Source organism: Stegostoma tigrinum, chromosome 19 (genome assembly GCF_030684315.1).
Source record: "Stegostoma tigrinum isolate sSteTig4 chromosome 19, sSteTig4.hap1, whole genome shotgun sequence".
Classification (NCBI taxonomy): Eukaryota; Metazoa; Chordata; class Chondrichthyes; order Orectolobiformes; family Stegostomatidae; genus Stegostoma; species Stegostoma tigrinum.
In genome coordinates, this window is record NC_081372.1 from 27,599,168 (window position 1) to 27,615,860 (window position 16,693).

General features: G+C 41.2%; 1 protein-coding gene across 2 annotated transcripts in view; it reads right to left on the bottom strand.

The window, feature by feature from the left end:
• LOC125461202 (regulator of G-protein signaling 20) overlaps positions 1-16,693 on the bottom strand; it is a 103,465-nt gene that overhangs the window by 21,178 nt on the left and 65,594 nt on the right. For both annotated transcript variants that reach the window (XM_048549701.2, XM_048549702.2), the window contains one exon: positions 2,572-2,646. In XM_048549701.2, the coding sequence (XP_048405658.1) occupies positions 2,572-2,646 (75 nt within the window). The remainder of the gene's footprint in view (positions 1-2,571; positions 2,647-16,693) is intronic.

Consider the following 16,693-nt stretch of genomic DNA (forward strand, 5'->3'; position numbering starts at 1 on the left):
CCTGTAGATGATGGTCAGACTTTGGGGAATAATGAGATCTGTTACTTGTCTCAGAATTCCCAGCTTCTGACCTGCTCTTGTGATCACAACATTTATATGGCTGGTCCAGTTATGTATCTGACCAACATAATTCCCCAGGATTCTACAAGGGTAATGCTACTGAACTTTAAGGGACAATGGTTACGTTCTTTCTTGTTGGAGATGTTCATTGCCCGGAATTGTCATGGTAAAAATGTTACCTGTTACAACAGTGCAAATATGAATAATTTCTAGGTTTCAATGCATGCAAGCACCGACTGCTTCAGCATCTGATAAGTTCTGAATGGTATTAAATGCCAAGCATCTCGATTTGACCGTGTTAGAGGTGAGCTGATTGATGAAACAGCGGGAGATGGGTTGCCCAAGGACATCAACCAGAGGAACTCTTGCAGCTGAGGCTGTGATGGTTGTTCTCCAGCAATCATAAACATCTTAGTTTCTCATAAATATGGCTCCAACTGATGGGAGGTTCTTCCTTAATTCCAAATGACTTCAGTTTGTTAGGGTTACTTGATGATACATTTGGTCAAATGTTGCCTTGATCTTAAGTAACTCTCACCCCTGGAATACGCTTCACTTTTCCATGTTTGGTCCAAGGCTGTAATAAAGGCAGGAACTGACCCACTGTGGGGAAACCCAGACTGAGCATCAGCGAGTAGATGTTTCTGAGTAAGTGCCATTCGATTACACTGCAAATAACACCTTCCATTGCTATGCTGATAATTGTGAATACATTGAAGGAGCAGTAATTGGTCAGTCTGGTTTTGGATTATGGTTTTTGGATAGGACGTATGTTGACAATTTTCTTGATGTTTGTGTTATAGCTGTACTGTACACTTTGCTAAGCTGTTCCAAAGGGGAAGTATTCAGGAGAACCTGTCACATCTTGGATCCACTGAGTGCCAACTGACAGGCAGTCTTCTAGCCTTCTACCAGACTGGATACAATTGCACAGAAACTGAACAATCTCTATTAGGAAGCAGCATGAACAGCTCTGCTTTGAGACAGGAAGGTGCAAATTCACACAGAACTAGGGTGTCAATGCAATTTTGAGATGACCTAGTCCTTTCCAGCTGTCCCTCAGCATGCTTCAAACTGTACAATTATCATTTTCAGCAAAAGTCTTGAATTGTTTTTACACTGTTTCTTGCTATCCTTGCTAACTGTACTAAGAAGCTGCTTGGAAATTCTTGCTGTTTAAAAGAAGAATTTAAATGTAAACTTGTTCAAAAAATATAGTGTTACAGAAATTTCTTTTGCACAATTTATAAAACTTACCATTCCATTTCAACTGGCTACCGCAATACAATGCTACTATTGCTGCCACTTAGTTTGCACAGAGTGATATAAACATAATCATTGCAGGATAGTTATTATTATTATTATTATTGTTCTGAGGAAGGGTCAGCAGACCTGAAATGTTAACTCTTTTTTCTCCTTCACAGATGCTGCCAGACCTGCTGAGCTTTTCCAGCAACTTTGTTTTTGTTCCATTATTATTATTAATATGTATAACTAAAGTTTTACTACAGAAAATCTATGAAATATTTATTTTGTTAAAGTTCATGCTACCTGTTTGTTATTTTCTGAGAGATGTATATGGCTGTTTTGTTCTCATCTGCTCTGACACTAGTGTTGATTAGTTGTTGCATCGAATCAATGGTCAATTCTTTCAGTCTTGCCCATCCTGCTCCATGTTCCCACCACCTAATTCCACAGAGTCTCTTTCTGGTTTTCCTGCTCTATTCTACCAGTGAAACCCAGAGGGAGAGGTACAGTTAGGCCTGAGAGAGTTTGCCAATTTCTTCAGCCATCAGCTTCTCCTTCCTCTGGGAAGCCACATTTTTTGGTGCTATGGAATGGTGCAATGAATCATATCTAGTTCCCCACGATTCGTTTACTTCTTTACCTGTTACTGGTGAATATATTAATTGTATTACAGCCAAAAAGGACAAAGTACAGTGTGTGTTTGCCAAAACTCTTCATTCATAGTAGGACCTTAAACTGAACAGCATGTATAATCAGCATAAGATTAGACTTCCATAAGCAAAAACATGTATGAACATTTGAGTACATTTTTGCCAGTCGGTGGTAGTGAAAAACCACTGCTTTAATGACATATTTGATAACTTCCTCCTCAGAGGTGAAGCTATAAATTGCATCAGTACTAGGTGATCAGTGCCATTTCTAGTTTTGAGTAATTATAGCATGACTAATGATGAATAAACATATCTTTTCTGTGTATCCCACTTGATGGTAGGTCCCCACTTTCTCCTTCAATTCCCATTGCCTGCAATGAGTGACAAAAACAATTTTCTTTTATAGTTTTGAGCCTTTCTATGGCGCTATACAAATGTTCAAGCAAGTAATAGCACAACACATTTATGATGGATCGAATACCAATGATGGTGTACCTGCTAATGTCGCATCACTCCAGCAAAAGTTGCCTGCAGTTTCAGACCCAGCAGTTAACACAGAATTCTATTACAAAAGCAGTAAATACATTGAAATTCCACCAAGGTAAAAGCTTACCTCGGTTCACAATTTGGTATGGTTTCCAGTTTGACATCGTGAGATATTTTTCTTCTTCGATCATCTTCGTCTTTCCTAACAAGAAGACTGGAAGTTAGTATATCATTTTTTTTTCAATTTAAGCATTTTCATTGACACAATGGTACAACCTGGCAAAATCAATTCACTCACAAAATGTTTGCTTGTTTTGCTGATCGGTTATATTGCAGATTTGAATTGTGTCACTGAGTCATAAAGTAAAGAAGCCCTTCAGCCCCTTGACTTTGATGCATTTCTGTCCTTGTAAAAACAGAACCTAAAGTTACATCAAGTTTACAAATGTCAATGTCAATAAGAGTGGTCTATTGGCCTATTTTTCCACAGAACCATACATTTATTCCAACAGCATATTTAATTGATGTGCCAACGATTCTAGAATTTGTGCCTCCAAGAAAATAATCACACAACATTCAGATACTGCTCATTTTTACTGAAGCAACATTTCTTAATATTGCTGTGTGGTTACTGGGAGGGTTCTGATGGAGTGGATTACTCACCCAATGCCCGGAAGGAAAGTTGGTTAGAGCTGACACATTAAGACGAAGCCCACTCCACAATATGCTGCAGGCAGACGAAAGTGATTGATTGATACCTCCAACTCCTCAGTGGAAGGAAAAATTCCATCTTCAGGAGCTCCATCAGTACGGCAACAGCGGTGAGCAGAGGAGGATTAGAGGTGAAAGTTTGCAGGGAATATAGCACAGAAAGAATTTGGTCAGTGGTTTGGGGGACGGTGTTTAAATCTTGTCAGGGTGCCCTGAATATGTGCAGAATATGTGCAGAATGAGATCCCGCCCTTCCGTCTGGCTTTATTTTCATGTAGACTATAAAAAGGCCTGTCAACTTCTATTTGATTGCCCACGCCAACCATACTAACAGAATAGTTCAGACAATGTGTGTTGCATCATCCTGGCATGCTGTGCTCTGCACAACTGGAGCAGGCAACAAAGTGATGTGCGTGATGCTGAGGAACTAAGGGATTGGGAGTAGTCTTCTGAGGACAGTGGGGGGAAGAAAGTGAACATTGTGCCTATGACAGGGTCCAGCTGCAATGGATGCTACAAGCCAAAGAGAACATCATTAACACCTGACTTTCAACAGAAGAGAATTGGGTGTGGAGAGTCAGAGAGTCATAGAGCATGGAGCAGATCCTTCGGTCCAACTCAACCATGCCGACCAGACATTCTAATCTAACCTAGTCCTATTTGCCTGCAATTAGCCCACATCCCTCTAAACCTATACTTATCTAGATGCTTTTTAAATGGTATAATTGTATCTGCCTACACCACTTCCTCTGGCAGCTCATTCCACACACGCACCACCCTCTGGGTGAAAAAGTTACCCGTCAGGTCCTTTTAAATCTTTCCCCTCTCACCTTAAACATATGTCTTCTAGTTGAAGAAGGGTAAAAGAAGACCAGTCTGCTATTAGGCTGAATGGCCTTTTCAGTGCAGTAAACTCAATGCAATTTCCTTTTTTTCTAGATCAATCAGATGATTATTTGGTTGCTGTAGCGAAACAGACCAATGATAAGAGCAAAGGCAATGCACCTTCATTTGTTCTTCCTTTACCAAGTATTAACAGAGAAAATGGCATGCTCTTTATTTAGGTAATAATTTTGTGGAAAGTGCACTGGGAAAATTCACCAAGCACAAAGATTGTAAAAGATTCAAAACAGGTAGCCAGAGATTTAGCTCAAAATCAAGCTCTGCTTGAAATGATGGCTGAGACTACTGCGTATATCACCACCAGATGGTGCCCCAAGCGCAGATGTGCAGAAAGCTCATCATCGCTATCCAGCCAGTGAACAGAACAGGTTTAGAGGGATGTGGGCTAAATGCAGGCAGATGAGACTAGGTCAGATTGGAATGTCTGGTTGTCATGGTTGAGTTGGACGGAAGGATCTGTTCCATGCTCTGAGACTCTCTGCACCCAAGTCTGAAATGGGAAATTTCTGAAGAAGGGTCTCGACCCGAAACATCAACTTCCTTGTTCCTCTGATGCTGCTTGGCCTGCTGTGTTCGTCCAGCTTCAAACTGTGCTATCTCTTTTTACCAAGACAACTGGTTTTTGAATTTAGACAATTAATTTAAACCAGGCCCTAGATACTGAAGTCCAATTGCATTTAAACCAGATGATTTTGACAATCTCAGGCTAATTCTATTGTAATAGATTAATAGGCAATTAAGGGTATAAAAGAAGAGGGCATTTGAAAATCAGGGTGAGAACAAACTTCCATCTCTTAAGAGAACAGATCTCAACAGCCATCACTCTAAAGAATGAGAAAATCACTGGCACACACATAAAACTCTAATATCTGAGAGCAAGCACCATCTAAATAAAGGCACTATAGCACTAAGCTAATATTCCTGACAAAAGAATTCGACAGAGAAAGGCCTTCAGACTGGAGGGCAGCAGAAAAGGCAAAGAACATTCTAGAAGACTTAACCTTAACTTTTTTAAATTAACTTGGCTTATATAAGTGGGAATTACATCTATTGGAACGGCATAGCATTAGAATTTTTTTATTCAGGAATGGTTAGTAGTTAAGGGGAATAGTTCAGTTTGTTAGAATGTCTATTAATTTGTTACTGATAGAGTTAGATAAAAAAAATTGTACTTCTTGATTGTAGAGTCATGAGTTAATTTTATTTCACTTCTCCCTTATAACAGATTATGGGGCAAGGTGAGCTTCTCTGGGGGTTTTGGTTTTAATTATCACAGAGGTGTTGACCATTCCTTTGTAACACTGATGATGGAATAAAAACCCAAATATTGAACTTCATCAATGATACAAAGACACCTGACATTATAAGTAGTTTAGATGGAAGCATACACTATAAAGATATACTGAAAATTTAAGTGAATGGAGTCAAGCAGATTACACAAACTACAGTTGCATTCCTTGGAATTTATAAGGTTAAATTAAAGGGTAACTTGATTAAAGTTTTTCAGATACTAAGGGAGGAGATAGGATAGCAAATTTCTATCTTTGCTGGCTAAAGATTCTAGAACAAGGGAGTACAGTCTGTAAATTAGAGTCAGGAGTAAAATTAGGAACCCCTTCCACTTGCAAGGGGTAGTAAGAGTTTGGAATACCTTCCACAATTAGGTGGTAGCTCAGTTGTTTGTCTGAAATTACAGGCAAAGTTATTAAGGGATATGGAGTAAACATGGGCATATGGCATTACGTAGTAGATTAGCTAAGATCTCATTGAATCAGAGGCTAAATGTTTTGTACTGTTGCCCTTATGTTCTTGTAATTTACCAAACAATGTTGTTTCAACTCTGTCACTGTCTCCAGAGAATCAAAGCCTACTTCCATACTTTTCCTCAGGGAATTGAAACTTTATTGTTCTGAACCAATACTGGAAGGTTAACGTTTTCGCTGCGTGCATCTTTCTATTTGCTTTCTCCCCAGCTAGAGATCTGCATGATTTTTACCTCCTATCCCTCCTTGTCTTCCTCCTCCAGAAATGGTATTCCAACAGCAACCCTTACATCTGCAACCACAAAATCTAACACCAAACCTCAGCACTTAGAGTAGCAAGTGCAAGCACTTTCAAATCCTTCAATTCCAAAACTCTCAAGGCTCTACAGAAAAGTATCTCTGACAGCTCAACATGTTTACCTGATAGTAGTTAAATGTACTTGTTCTACCATGGCTGATAAATGGGAGAAGAATGTTGCGTTCAAGTGACAAGGTTGGAAAATGTCAAGAGTGTCGTAATGATGTTATTTGATCCTGATTTGAATTAATTTATGAGATTCTCCTGTGTCTTGGAGACAAGATCCTACCTCCAACACAAATTACTTTCTTATCGTTCCCTAACAACTCAGTCGAACTTTTCTTTGCATAATCTGTTTCTCTGTTTATGCTTATGCTAATGTAACAACATAGCCATTTACGGTCTCTGACTGAATACATAAAACATTATCGAATCCCCCTCTCATCCACCAAAACCTTGGTTCCCTTCAATATCTCACCTATATGCTGCTCCTCAACAGTTTCATCTCAAAACATTGTCTCAGATGCTGACGACACTCATCTCAACTCAGTGCCTTCTCTCCTGATTTCTCCATCAACTGTAAATAATCAGAGCTTGTCAAAATAACTGTCCCTCAGTTATATTTTGAAAAAACAAAAAATATTGTTTTTGACCCTTGTAAAACTCTGTTCCCAAGCCTGAGACTTCATTGGTGAGTGGCTAAATAAACCAGTTGTTGGCAATGTTTTATATATTCTCCTTTCAGATGCGCTTATGACCAAATACAAAGATTGCCTATTCTCAATTCTGTAAGATCTTCCAACTCCAAATTACTTCAACTCATCTGCTGCTGAAACTGGCATCCATGTCTTTGGTGTTGACAAAACAAATCGTTCTCCTGGCATGCTTCTCATATTCTACCCCTTATAAGCTTAAGACCATAACACCATACAATGTTGGAGCAGAATTAGGCCATTCAACCCATCGAGTCTGCTCTGCCATTTAATCATGGCTGATCAGAATTTGATCCAAAGTCTTGACTGGCATTTTCTTTCTACTTTTTCATGGGATACACATTCTCCTGCCTTCTCCACATGACCCATGATCCTTGTGTGTTACAAATTTATTTCCAGACATATATTGTTTTAAAATACAGGTTCGTTGATTAGTCCTGATTGCTTCAGCAGCATTTTGCAGCTTTCAATACAACTGTTTTGTTCCTCAGGTATTTTCTTTTCTCATCTGTTCCACTGCGTTGTTCAACTACTGAGTATAACAGAGTTAACGCAAGCCCATCTCTGGTGGCTTATTGACACGGCTCTGCCAACCTAGTCTTACACTGCCAATTATAACCTAGCACTTTTAGGCGAGAAACCAAGCTTGAGAGCCAAAATGCAAGATCAAATAAGTTTGCTTTTACTATTTTTCTTTCACATAGCCTGGGTGTCACAAAGCATTTCAGAGCCAAAGAGTTATTCAGATGTGTTGCTGTGTTTTCCTCTATTTCAGTTGATATATGCATATCAAGGGCCCACATACGGTATGAAGAATATTGTGTGTCTCTGAATTGATAATCTAGCAATAAAAGCACAAGGCTATTCCTCCCATTGTGACATAAAAATTACTGGATTGTTGCAAAAACCCATCTGGTGGAACCACGGTCAACTGGGGATTTCAAAAGGAAACTGGATCAGTAGCGAAGAAGAAAATGTTTGTAGAGTCCCAGATAAAGGGAAGAGACCAACATTAGGTGAATTGCTTCATTATAGGGCTGAATGGCCTGTCCTGTGTAGTAGCAATTCTATGATTCTATAATTCATCAATGTCCTTTAAGGAAGGAATTCTGTACTTACCCAAACGGGTCTAAATGCTGCACCCTACCAACATTATGTGGCTATTTCTTAATTACCTATGAAAAGGCCTAGCAATCCATTCAGTTCTCCTAATCAGCTCCTGAATAGCCACAGTGCAAGTATCTACACTGCAGTGCATGCAGCTGCAGCAGTCTGAGAAGGTTCACTACCAACTTTTTGAGGGAAAGGCACGAATAACAAATAGATTTTCCAATAGAGTAGAAAGAAAATGCCAGTCAAGACTTTGGATCAAATTCTGATGGAGCAGGTGGGCAAGCCACCATTAGCATTCTTCATGTATTCACATTCACATTTTAGACACGTTTCTTCCCATAGGGTTGCTGGGAATGTGAACCGATGTGTGGCTTAGTGGGTGTTGCCTGGAAGAGGGATTGCAGGACTGTCCTCAGACTTCCAACTGGAAGAAAGAGCCCTATTTCCTTCCATGACTCCATAAAATCCTGCTCAATAGACAGAAAGGTGGCCAAAAAAGGAATTAATTTACATTTTTAATATTCCCTAAGTAATTCGAAACTTGAAGGAAATAAGATTTGAAGCTTAAACACTAACTTTCTAGGCATTAGAAGTGGATTGGTAATCAACACTCATCATATTAAAAGGATACTTGTTAATTACATGGCTTAATTGTCTAATACACTTTGAAGAGTGTTATCAGAAATAGCAAGTTCATGAAAACTGCTGAGAGATTCAACACAGGATGCTGCCCTTATAAAGGCAGCAATGTGCTGTAAATTTACCAGCAGCAAAAATCATCCAAAACCGCTGCCATGTCAAAACTCACACCAAGCCCCATTCAGTCATCGTTCTTGTGTCTGCTGACCCACGCAGGCTCACACTTATGCAACGGCTTGATTTTAAATTTCTCATCCACTTTTCAAACATGGTCTTGCCCCCCTCATCTCTGTAATCTCCTCCAGTGCTACACGCCTCCAAGCTATCTCCACTCCTCAGTGCTGACCTTACAAGTATCTCTTATTTTAAACGCTACAACAGTACCTTCAGCTGGCAAGCTCTGGAATTTCCAGGCTTAACTTATTTGCCTCTCTCATCTCCATCTCATTTAGACACCCTTTAACAGCTACATTTTTGACTAGCAGATATCAAGAACTGCAGATGCTGGAGTCAGAGATAACAAAGTGTGGAGCAGGCCGGGCAGCATCAGAAGAACAGGAAAGTTGACGTTTCGGATCGGGACCCTTCTTCAGAAATGGGGAGGGAGAGAGGAGCTCAGAAGTAAGTAGAGAGAGTAGGGGTGGGGCTGGGGAATGTAGGTGGGATGATGATAGGTGAGCATATGTAGGCAGTGGTGGGGATTGGTCAGTGAGGTGGGAATTGTGGATAGGTGCGAGACAAGATGAACAGTTTGTGCCAGGTCAAGGAGGCGGGACGTGAGGGAAGGTTGGTCATGGGATGAGGCCGGGGTTAGGGTGATTTTGAAGTTGGTGAATTCCATATTTAGGCCATCAGGCTGTAGGCTCCCAAGGCAGAACATGAGTTGCTGCTCCTCCAGTTTGCGTGTGGCATCATTGTGGCCCTGGAGGAGGCCCGGGATGGACATGTCACCCAGGGAGTGGGACGGGGAGTTGAAATGGGTTGTGACCAGAAGATATTGATGTTTGTCGCATACAGAGCACAGACACTGTACAAAACGGTCTGAGTCTCCACTTGAGACCAAGCGACAAACATCAATACCCTCTGATCGTGAAAATTTGCAACTCCTCCTCCCATGCCCTGGGTGACATGTCCATCCTGGGCCTCCTCCAGGGTCACAATGATGCCACACGCAAACTGGAGGAGCAGCACCTCATATCTTGCCTTGGGAGCCTACAGCCTGATGGCCTAAACATGGAATTCACCAGCTACAAAATCTCCCCACCCCTGGCCTCATCCCATGGCCAACCCTCCCTCTCATCCCCGCCTCCGTGACCTGGCACAATCTGTTCATCTTCTCTCGCACCTATCTGCCATTCCCACCTCACTGGCCAATCCCGACCACTGCCTACATACACTCACCTATCATCATTCCACATACATTCCCCAGCCCCAACCCTCCTATTTATTTCCGAGCTCCTCTCCCCCTCCCCATTTCTGAAGAAGGGTCCCAACCGGAAGCATCAACTTTCCTGTTCTTCTGATGTTGCCTGGCCTGCTGTGTTCCTCCAGTTCAACACTTTGTAACCTCATTTTTGGCCAAGGTTTTGTTCGTCCGACCCAATATCTCCCAACGTGTTCAACATTTTATTTATTAACACTCCTGCGATGCAACGTGAGCCATTTTACCACCCTACGGATGCTATAAAAATACAAGTTGTTGTTATAGTAGCCTACTCAATTCTAGCAGCAGTAGAGTACGTCGCAGCTAACAATAAATTCAATTAACCCTTAAAAGTGTTCCATTTCCACTTACTGTTATGATAAGAAATGCTTACACTTCTGCATTGTATATCAATAGGAAGTGTAACAATTAACCAGCAATAACAACGACAAATGGCTGTATGATCCAACAGCATGACACTCCAGTTTTATTCCCAACAGTCAGCAGAACTGCCATGACACCACCTTGTGGACAGTAAAAAACAATGTTCCTTTTTCACAAGTTAAAACATAAAGCTCAGTTTCTAAACAGGATGAAGTGGATTATTTGAACAGGTTCAGCCAAATAATATCAGTGAATTTTAGTTTTTAATATATTTATTTGGTGTTCAAGGATTTGCAGAAAATGAGGAGAGATAAATTTTAATACTAAGCATGGATTGGACCAACAGATGACTGAAGGTAAATTACATAAGACAAATATTTGAAGAGTTATATCTGGTCACAAAAACATAGCATGCAGTTACAGTGAGAGATCAGGAAGGCAAATAGTATGTTGCTGTTTGTTGCAAAGGAAATGGAATATAAATGCAAAGAAGTTTTACTGGAGCAGTACAGGGCCTAGGTGGCATGGGCATCTGAATACTTGTGCACAGTTTGGTTCGTTACTTCAAAAGGACATAAGCACATTAATAGCAGTTCACAGAAGATTCAATCGACTCATTTCTGGGTTAATGAAGAAAAGGAAAACAGGTTGGGCTTATATCACTGGAATGTACAAAACTGAGTGGTGATCTTAGTGAGATACACAATTACATGCTGATTAAGTTGATACCAAGAAGTTTCCTCTTGTGTCAAGCACTGGAACTGGGGGAGTTGTCCCTTTTAAGATTGAATTCAGGAGAAGTTTTTTTCCTCTCAGCGGGTAATTGGTCTCTGGAAATCTCTTCTCCAGAAAGCAATGAGGGTGGTTTACTGAATATAGACAAGCTAGAATTAAATAGTTGTTTGACAGGCAAGTAATTCAAGCGTTATAGGGACATGCAGACAAGCACAATTGATATCATAATCAGATCAGTCATGACCTTTACATTAAATTCCCTACAGTGTGGAAACAGGCCCTTCGGCCCAACAAGTCCATACTGCCCCTTGGAGCATCCCACCCAGACCCATCCCCCTATAACCCACACACCCCTGAACACTACGGGCAATTTAGCACAGCCGATCCACCTAACCTGCACATCTTTGGACTGTGGGAGGAAACTGGAGCACCCAGAGGAAATCCACCCAGACACAGGGAGAATGTGCAAACTGCGCACAGATAGTCGCCCAAGGCTGGAATCAGACCCGGGTCCCTGGCGCTGTGAGGCTGCAGTGCTAACCACTCAGCCACCTTGTCAAATGCCAGGGCAGACTCAATGGGCTGAAAGGCCTGCCTGTTACTAAATTCAATTTTTGGTTAAGGCAGAGGATAAAGAGACAACATTACCAAATGTAGATGCAGAAGTATTATCCATTCAAAATACATAAGTGAAAAAAATTGTGGGAAATGCAGACCAGCTTCACAGAGACATCTTTGTTGGCAAACGCCTCCAGGGTTCTTGGGCTAATCTCAACCAAATTTTATGAGATGATTCCTTGGATCGAGGGGCATGTCATATGCAGTTGTTATCTAACCAGAACTATATTTGGCTGAGTGGAGGAGAGTGGGTGTTTGGCCTTAGGCCTCCTGGTAGGAAATCCACGATCTCCCCTACACTATGGGCAGAATTTTCCCACTCTCTGATCAACGTAGACAACAGCGAATCAGTTGGAAAAATGCAGCACGATGAGAATTTCACGGCGAGAGGCTTATTTAGATGCACCTGCATGCCATTAGTTCATAATCTTATCTCATTGAGGCAGTTTCCAATTTTCCCACATGTTGGATGGAAACTGGATGTTGACAATTCCCAACATGAAAGCCAGAATATGAACCAGGTAGCTCCAGTTCTCTGCTTTCTCCTCCAAGTCTCAACCTTGGACAGCAATCCCCAGCATCTTAGGGAACACTCCATCGTCAGCAATGCTCTGCAAACCCCATACAAGGAGGTTGGTATCATACGTATGCTAGTCTCAGTGCAACAGCATGGCACATTTCCAACCCAATTACAACACAGCTCTGCCCTTCAATGCTTCACTTTGGAGCAGACTGGCATTTTTTCATTGCAATGCTGCTGTAAGGGCACTTTGCATGTGATGACAATCTCCCACCTCAACAATTCGACAAGGGCCCACCTCAGGGCTTCTCACTTGCTCTCTTAGCACTCACTCACATTATCACAACTTAGATGTTCACAGCACTTCTGCCTTACTTTGCCTTTTTGGCTCAATGATTCCAAATTTAAAAGCTCACAGTACTTCTTTCCTGCTTTGCAGCTCAATGCAGAGACAAAGATAGGCAGCTTGTCGTAGTTGTCAGCAAGAGGATTGACATCTTGCTGTATGGCAGTGTGCTACATTAATGTCACACCTATATCATCTGCCAATACACTGCATGCACTTCAAACAAATAGCCATGTCTGAAAGTCAAAAGGGAATAGTTTTCAGGCAGTTAAAAGGAGACGACCTGATAAGGAAGTTGGGAAAGTCTATTGTGGGATTTGGTGAGAGCAGACTGGCATGCAGAGGGGACAATAACTGTAAACAAGGGCAATTCAACATTGGAAGGGGAGAACAATGGTGCATTGGAAGACATGGGTTACTACAGGGAATGGGGAGTCAGTGATGATCACAACTATCCTGGCTTTGAAGGGGCCACAGTGCAGAACAGTAGTCAGCCTGGCTAAGGTGTAGGTTGAGGCTCAAGGAGCAATGTTGACAGCTGAAGAGGTAAGTTAAAGAGTTAGATGGGAACATGTAGAAGCTCAGCATTGATGCAGTCAACAAGAAGTGGAATGAAGAAAGGAACATGGGCATTTGAGAGGGCTTCTTGAATAACAGGCTGAAAGACAGGCAGCCTAATTGTTAAAGAAGCAAATGCAGATTTTCTTTAAAAAAAAGAACTGCAGATACCAAACTTTTGAAACAGGACAGGAAGTGCTGGAAAAGCTCATCAGCTCTGGCAGTGTCTGTGAACAGAAAGCAGAGTTTACTTTTCTGTCCTGATAATTTTGAAGAAATGTCACTGGACTTAAAACTTGAACTCTGCTTTCTGTCAACAGATGCTGCCAGACCTCTTGAGTTTCTCCAGGAATTTCTGTTCTTGTTGCAGATTTTTGCTCTTTTTCTACACTTTTTCTCATGTTGAATAGAACTGAATGCTTTCAAATGTTTGAAAGATTTCCAGTTTGTGATGCCTCCACACTGAGCAATGAGAAGTTGTCATACTGCTCTGGACATTGGGAACATGTTAAAAAATTCCTCATACATGCCTCTAAGATGATGTGATACTAAGATGAGTAACTTGTATACCTTGATTCTTGTAGCTGCAGTTACAATGACTGTTGATCAGACAGGTGATGATATAAAACAGTAACTACATTTATGAATATGCTCTTTTGTTTGCAATTCAGTGTCACGTGTATGCCTTATGCGCCCTCGGAAACATTTCTTCCTCATTCCCTTTCCACCACATCAACTGTGAAGTACAGCTTCTGGGTGGTAGTACTTGACCTGATATGTGGCTGGGCTTCATAAACAGCGTCAGTAGAAGGTATCCTGGGAGGGCCCAGCATTTCTGTCACTGCACAATGGAGTCATGGTGCTTAGCTAATGATGCAAAAAGCGGAATATAGCGTGAGAAACCTCATGACAGCTCACCGACAGAAACCCTTCAGAATCGATACTTTAATCAACCTCTTTAGACATGTCATGTCAAAGATATTTGTGGGGGCAGCGGGGGAGGGGGGAGTTGCAGGTGGAACTTTAACCCTGACCTTCTGGCGTAGATGTACAGTCTCTACTGCTGCCCCACAAGACCCCCCTATAGCTAACAGCCCATTTCTGATAGAATTCATCCCTCTATTGTCGCTGACACCTTAACTCAGACATGCTTTAATCAAACTTAACCGTACTTTCCAAGAAAGAATAACAAACTTACAGCATGATTCGTGGAATTTTTAAATATTTCATTCTCACTCTTCTCATTTTATTTTGTCTGTTTTGTGTTACTTACCTTCTGAGTCACAATACATTTACATTTTGTCTAGGTGTACATAGCCATAGTTCTCTGAAAGTAGCAACACAAGTGGATAAGGTGGTCATGAAGGTATATAGCATTCTTGTCGGAGCATAGACTATAACAATTAGCCAGTCATGTTGCTGCTGTTTGGAATTTCAATGAGGCCAAATTTAGAATATTGTGTATAGTTCTGGATGCCATACAACCAGAAAGATGTGGAGGCTTTGGAGTGGGTACAGAAACAGTTTGCCAGGATGCTGCCTGGTTTGGAGAGTATTAGCTATGAGGAGAGATTGGACAAACCTGGTTTGTTTTCACTTGAACGCCAAAGGATGAGGGGTGATCTGATGGAAGTTTACAAAATTTTGGTAAGCATGGATAGAATGGGTAGTGGGAGTTTTTATAATTCTAGGATAGAAATGTCAATTGCCAGGCAACACAATTTTAAAGTAAGTCAGGGTAAGTTTAACAAAAGGTGTGAGAGGCAAATACTTTTAGACAGATGGTTGTAAGTCTGGAATGCACTGCCAGAGGTCATGTATATAATAGAGCCTTTGAAGAGGCATCTTGACATATATATGAATAGGTAGGGAATACAGGGATGCAGACTGTGAGACAGCAAAAGGCTGTGTGCAGACCCAAGAAAGATGAAGAGGCTAGAACCAAAAGGTTGACAGGAAATAACAGGCAGCAACTCGAGACAGGGAAAATAGGGAGGCTAGAGCAAGAAGGCAAGACGTTGATAGAAAGGTAAGAACATGTAAGGAGAACTAATGCTTCAAATAAGGGACCAAGACTCTTCAACAACTCTTTCACCTAGAGGCATAGGAAGTGTAGGCTATTCAGCCTGTTCCATCATTCAATGAGATCACAGCTGATCTATGCCCTAACTCCGTACACCTACCTTTAGCCCATCTCCCTTATTATCTTTGATTATCAAGAATTTATCTATCTCAGATTTAGAATTAACAACTGATCCAACATCCACCACCATTTGTGGATGAGAGTTCCAAACATTTGTCATGCTTTGTGTATTGAAGCACTTCCTAAAATTTCTCCTGAATGGTCTGGCCCTAATTTTCAGACTATGCCTCCAGTTCCAGAAACCTCAACCAGTTTACCTACCCAGTCTTTTCCTATTAATATCTTGAACACTTTGATCAGATCACCCCTTAACCTTATAAATTCTAGATAAAACAGGCCTAATATTAAACTATTATCATGATTTACTCCCTGAAGTCCAGGTATCATTATTGTGAACCAAAGTTGGACTCCCTCCAAAACCAATACATCCTTCATAAGGTGTGGTGCTCAGATCTGCTGCAGTACTCCAAGTGGAATCTAATTTGAGTTTTGTATAACTGCAGCGTATCTTCTCCATCCTTGTACTCCAATCCTCTAGATACGAAGGCCAGCATTCCATTAGCTTTCTTGATTACTTTCTGCACCTGTTTTTCCTTTTTTGTTCTTTATTTATTCATAGGATGAGGGTGTTGCTGGCTAGGGAGCATTTACTGCCCATCCCTAATTGGCCAGAGGGCTGTTAAGAGTCAACCACATTGCTGCAGGCCTGGAGTCACATGTAGGCCAGATCAGCTAAGGCTGGCAGTTTCCTTCCCTAAGGGACATTACTGAATCGGATGGGCTTCTCCGACAATAGATTATGGTCATCATCGGATTCTTAATTTCAGATATTTATTGAATTCAAATTCAACCATCCGCCGCAGGATTCAAACCCAGGTTCCCAGAATGTTATCTGGGTCTCTGGATTAACAGTCCAGTGATAATACTCCCAAGTCTCCTTGGATATCCATTATATTTAACTTCATACCATCAAGGAAATACATTTTTGGATTGCAAAATTATGTGATGTCTTTGTCTCTGTTTTCAACACAGGCAATTGAAGCTCTGTTTCAGCCAGAAGCTCTCTGGGCAAAACATCCAACTGCTGTGCTGTGTAGAATGAGGTCTAATGGGTTTGCTAAACATAAAACTCTATTTTCTACCATACTGACTTCAATGGAAAACTGGTGAGCTCTGAATAATGGACAAATGATTCCCTAGAATCATTCTTACAAACCCCAAGAAAATTGCAAGTTTCAACCTCTGTGTCATTAAAACACTGCATCCTTGATCCCAATAGCTGGACAGCCCTGGAGACAGACATTAGGTGGGCAAGACTAATTTCCCATTTCCCTTCATCCTCTTTATCAGATATGAATTGATAGTGAAGAAGCCTGTTTGTC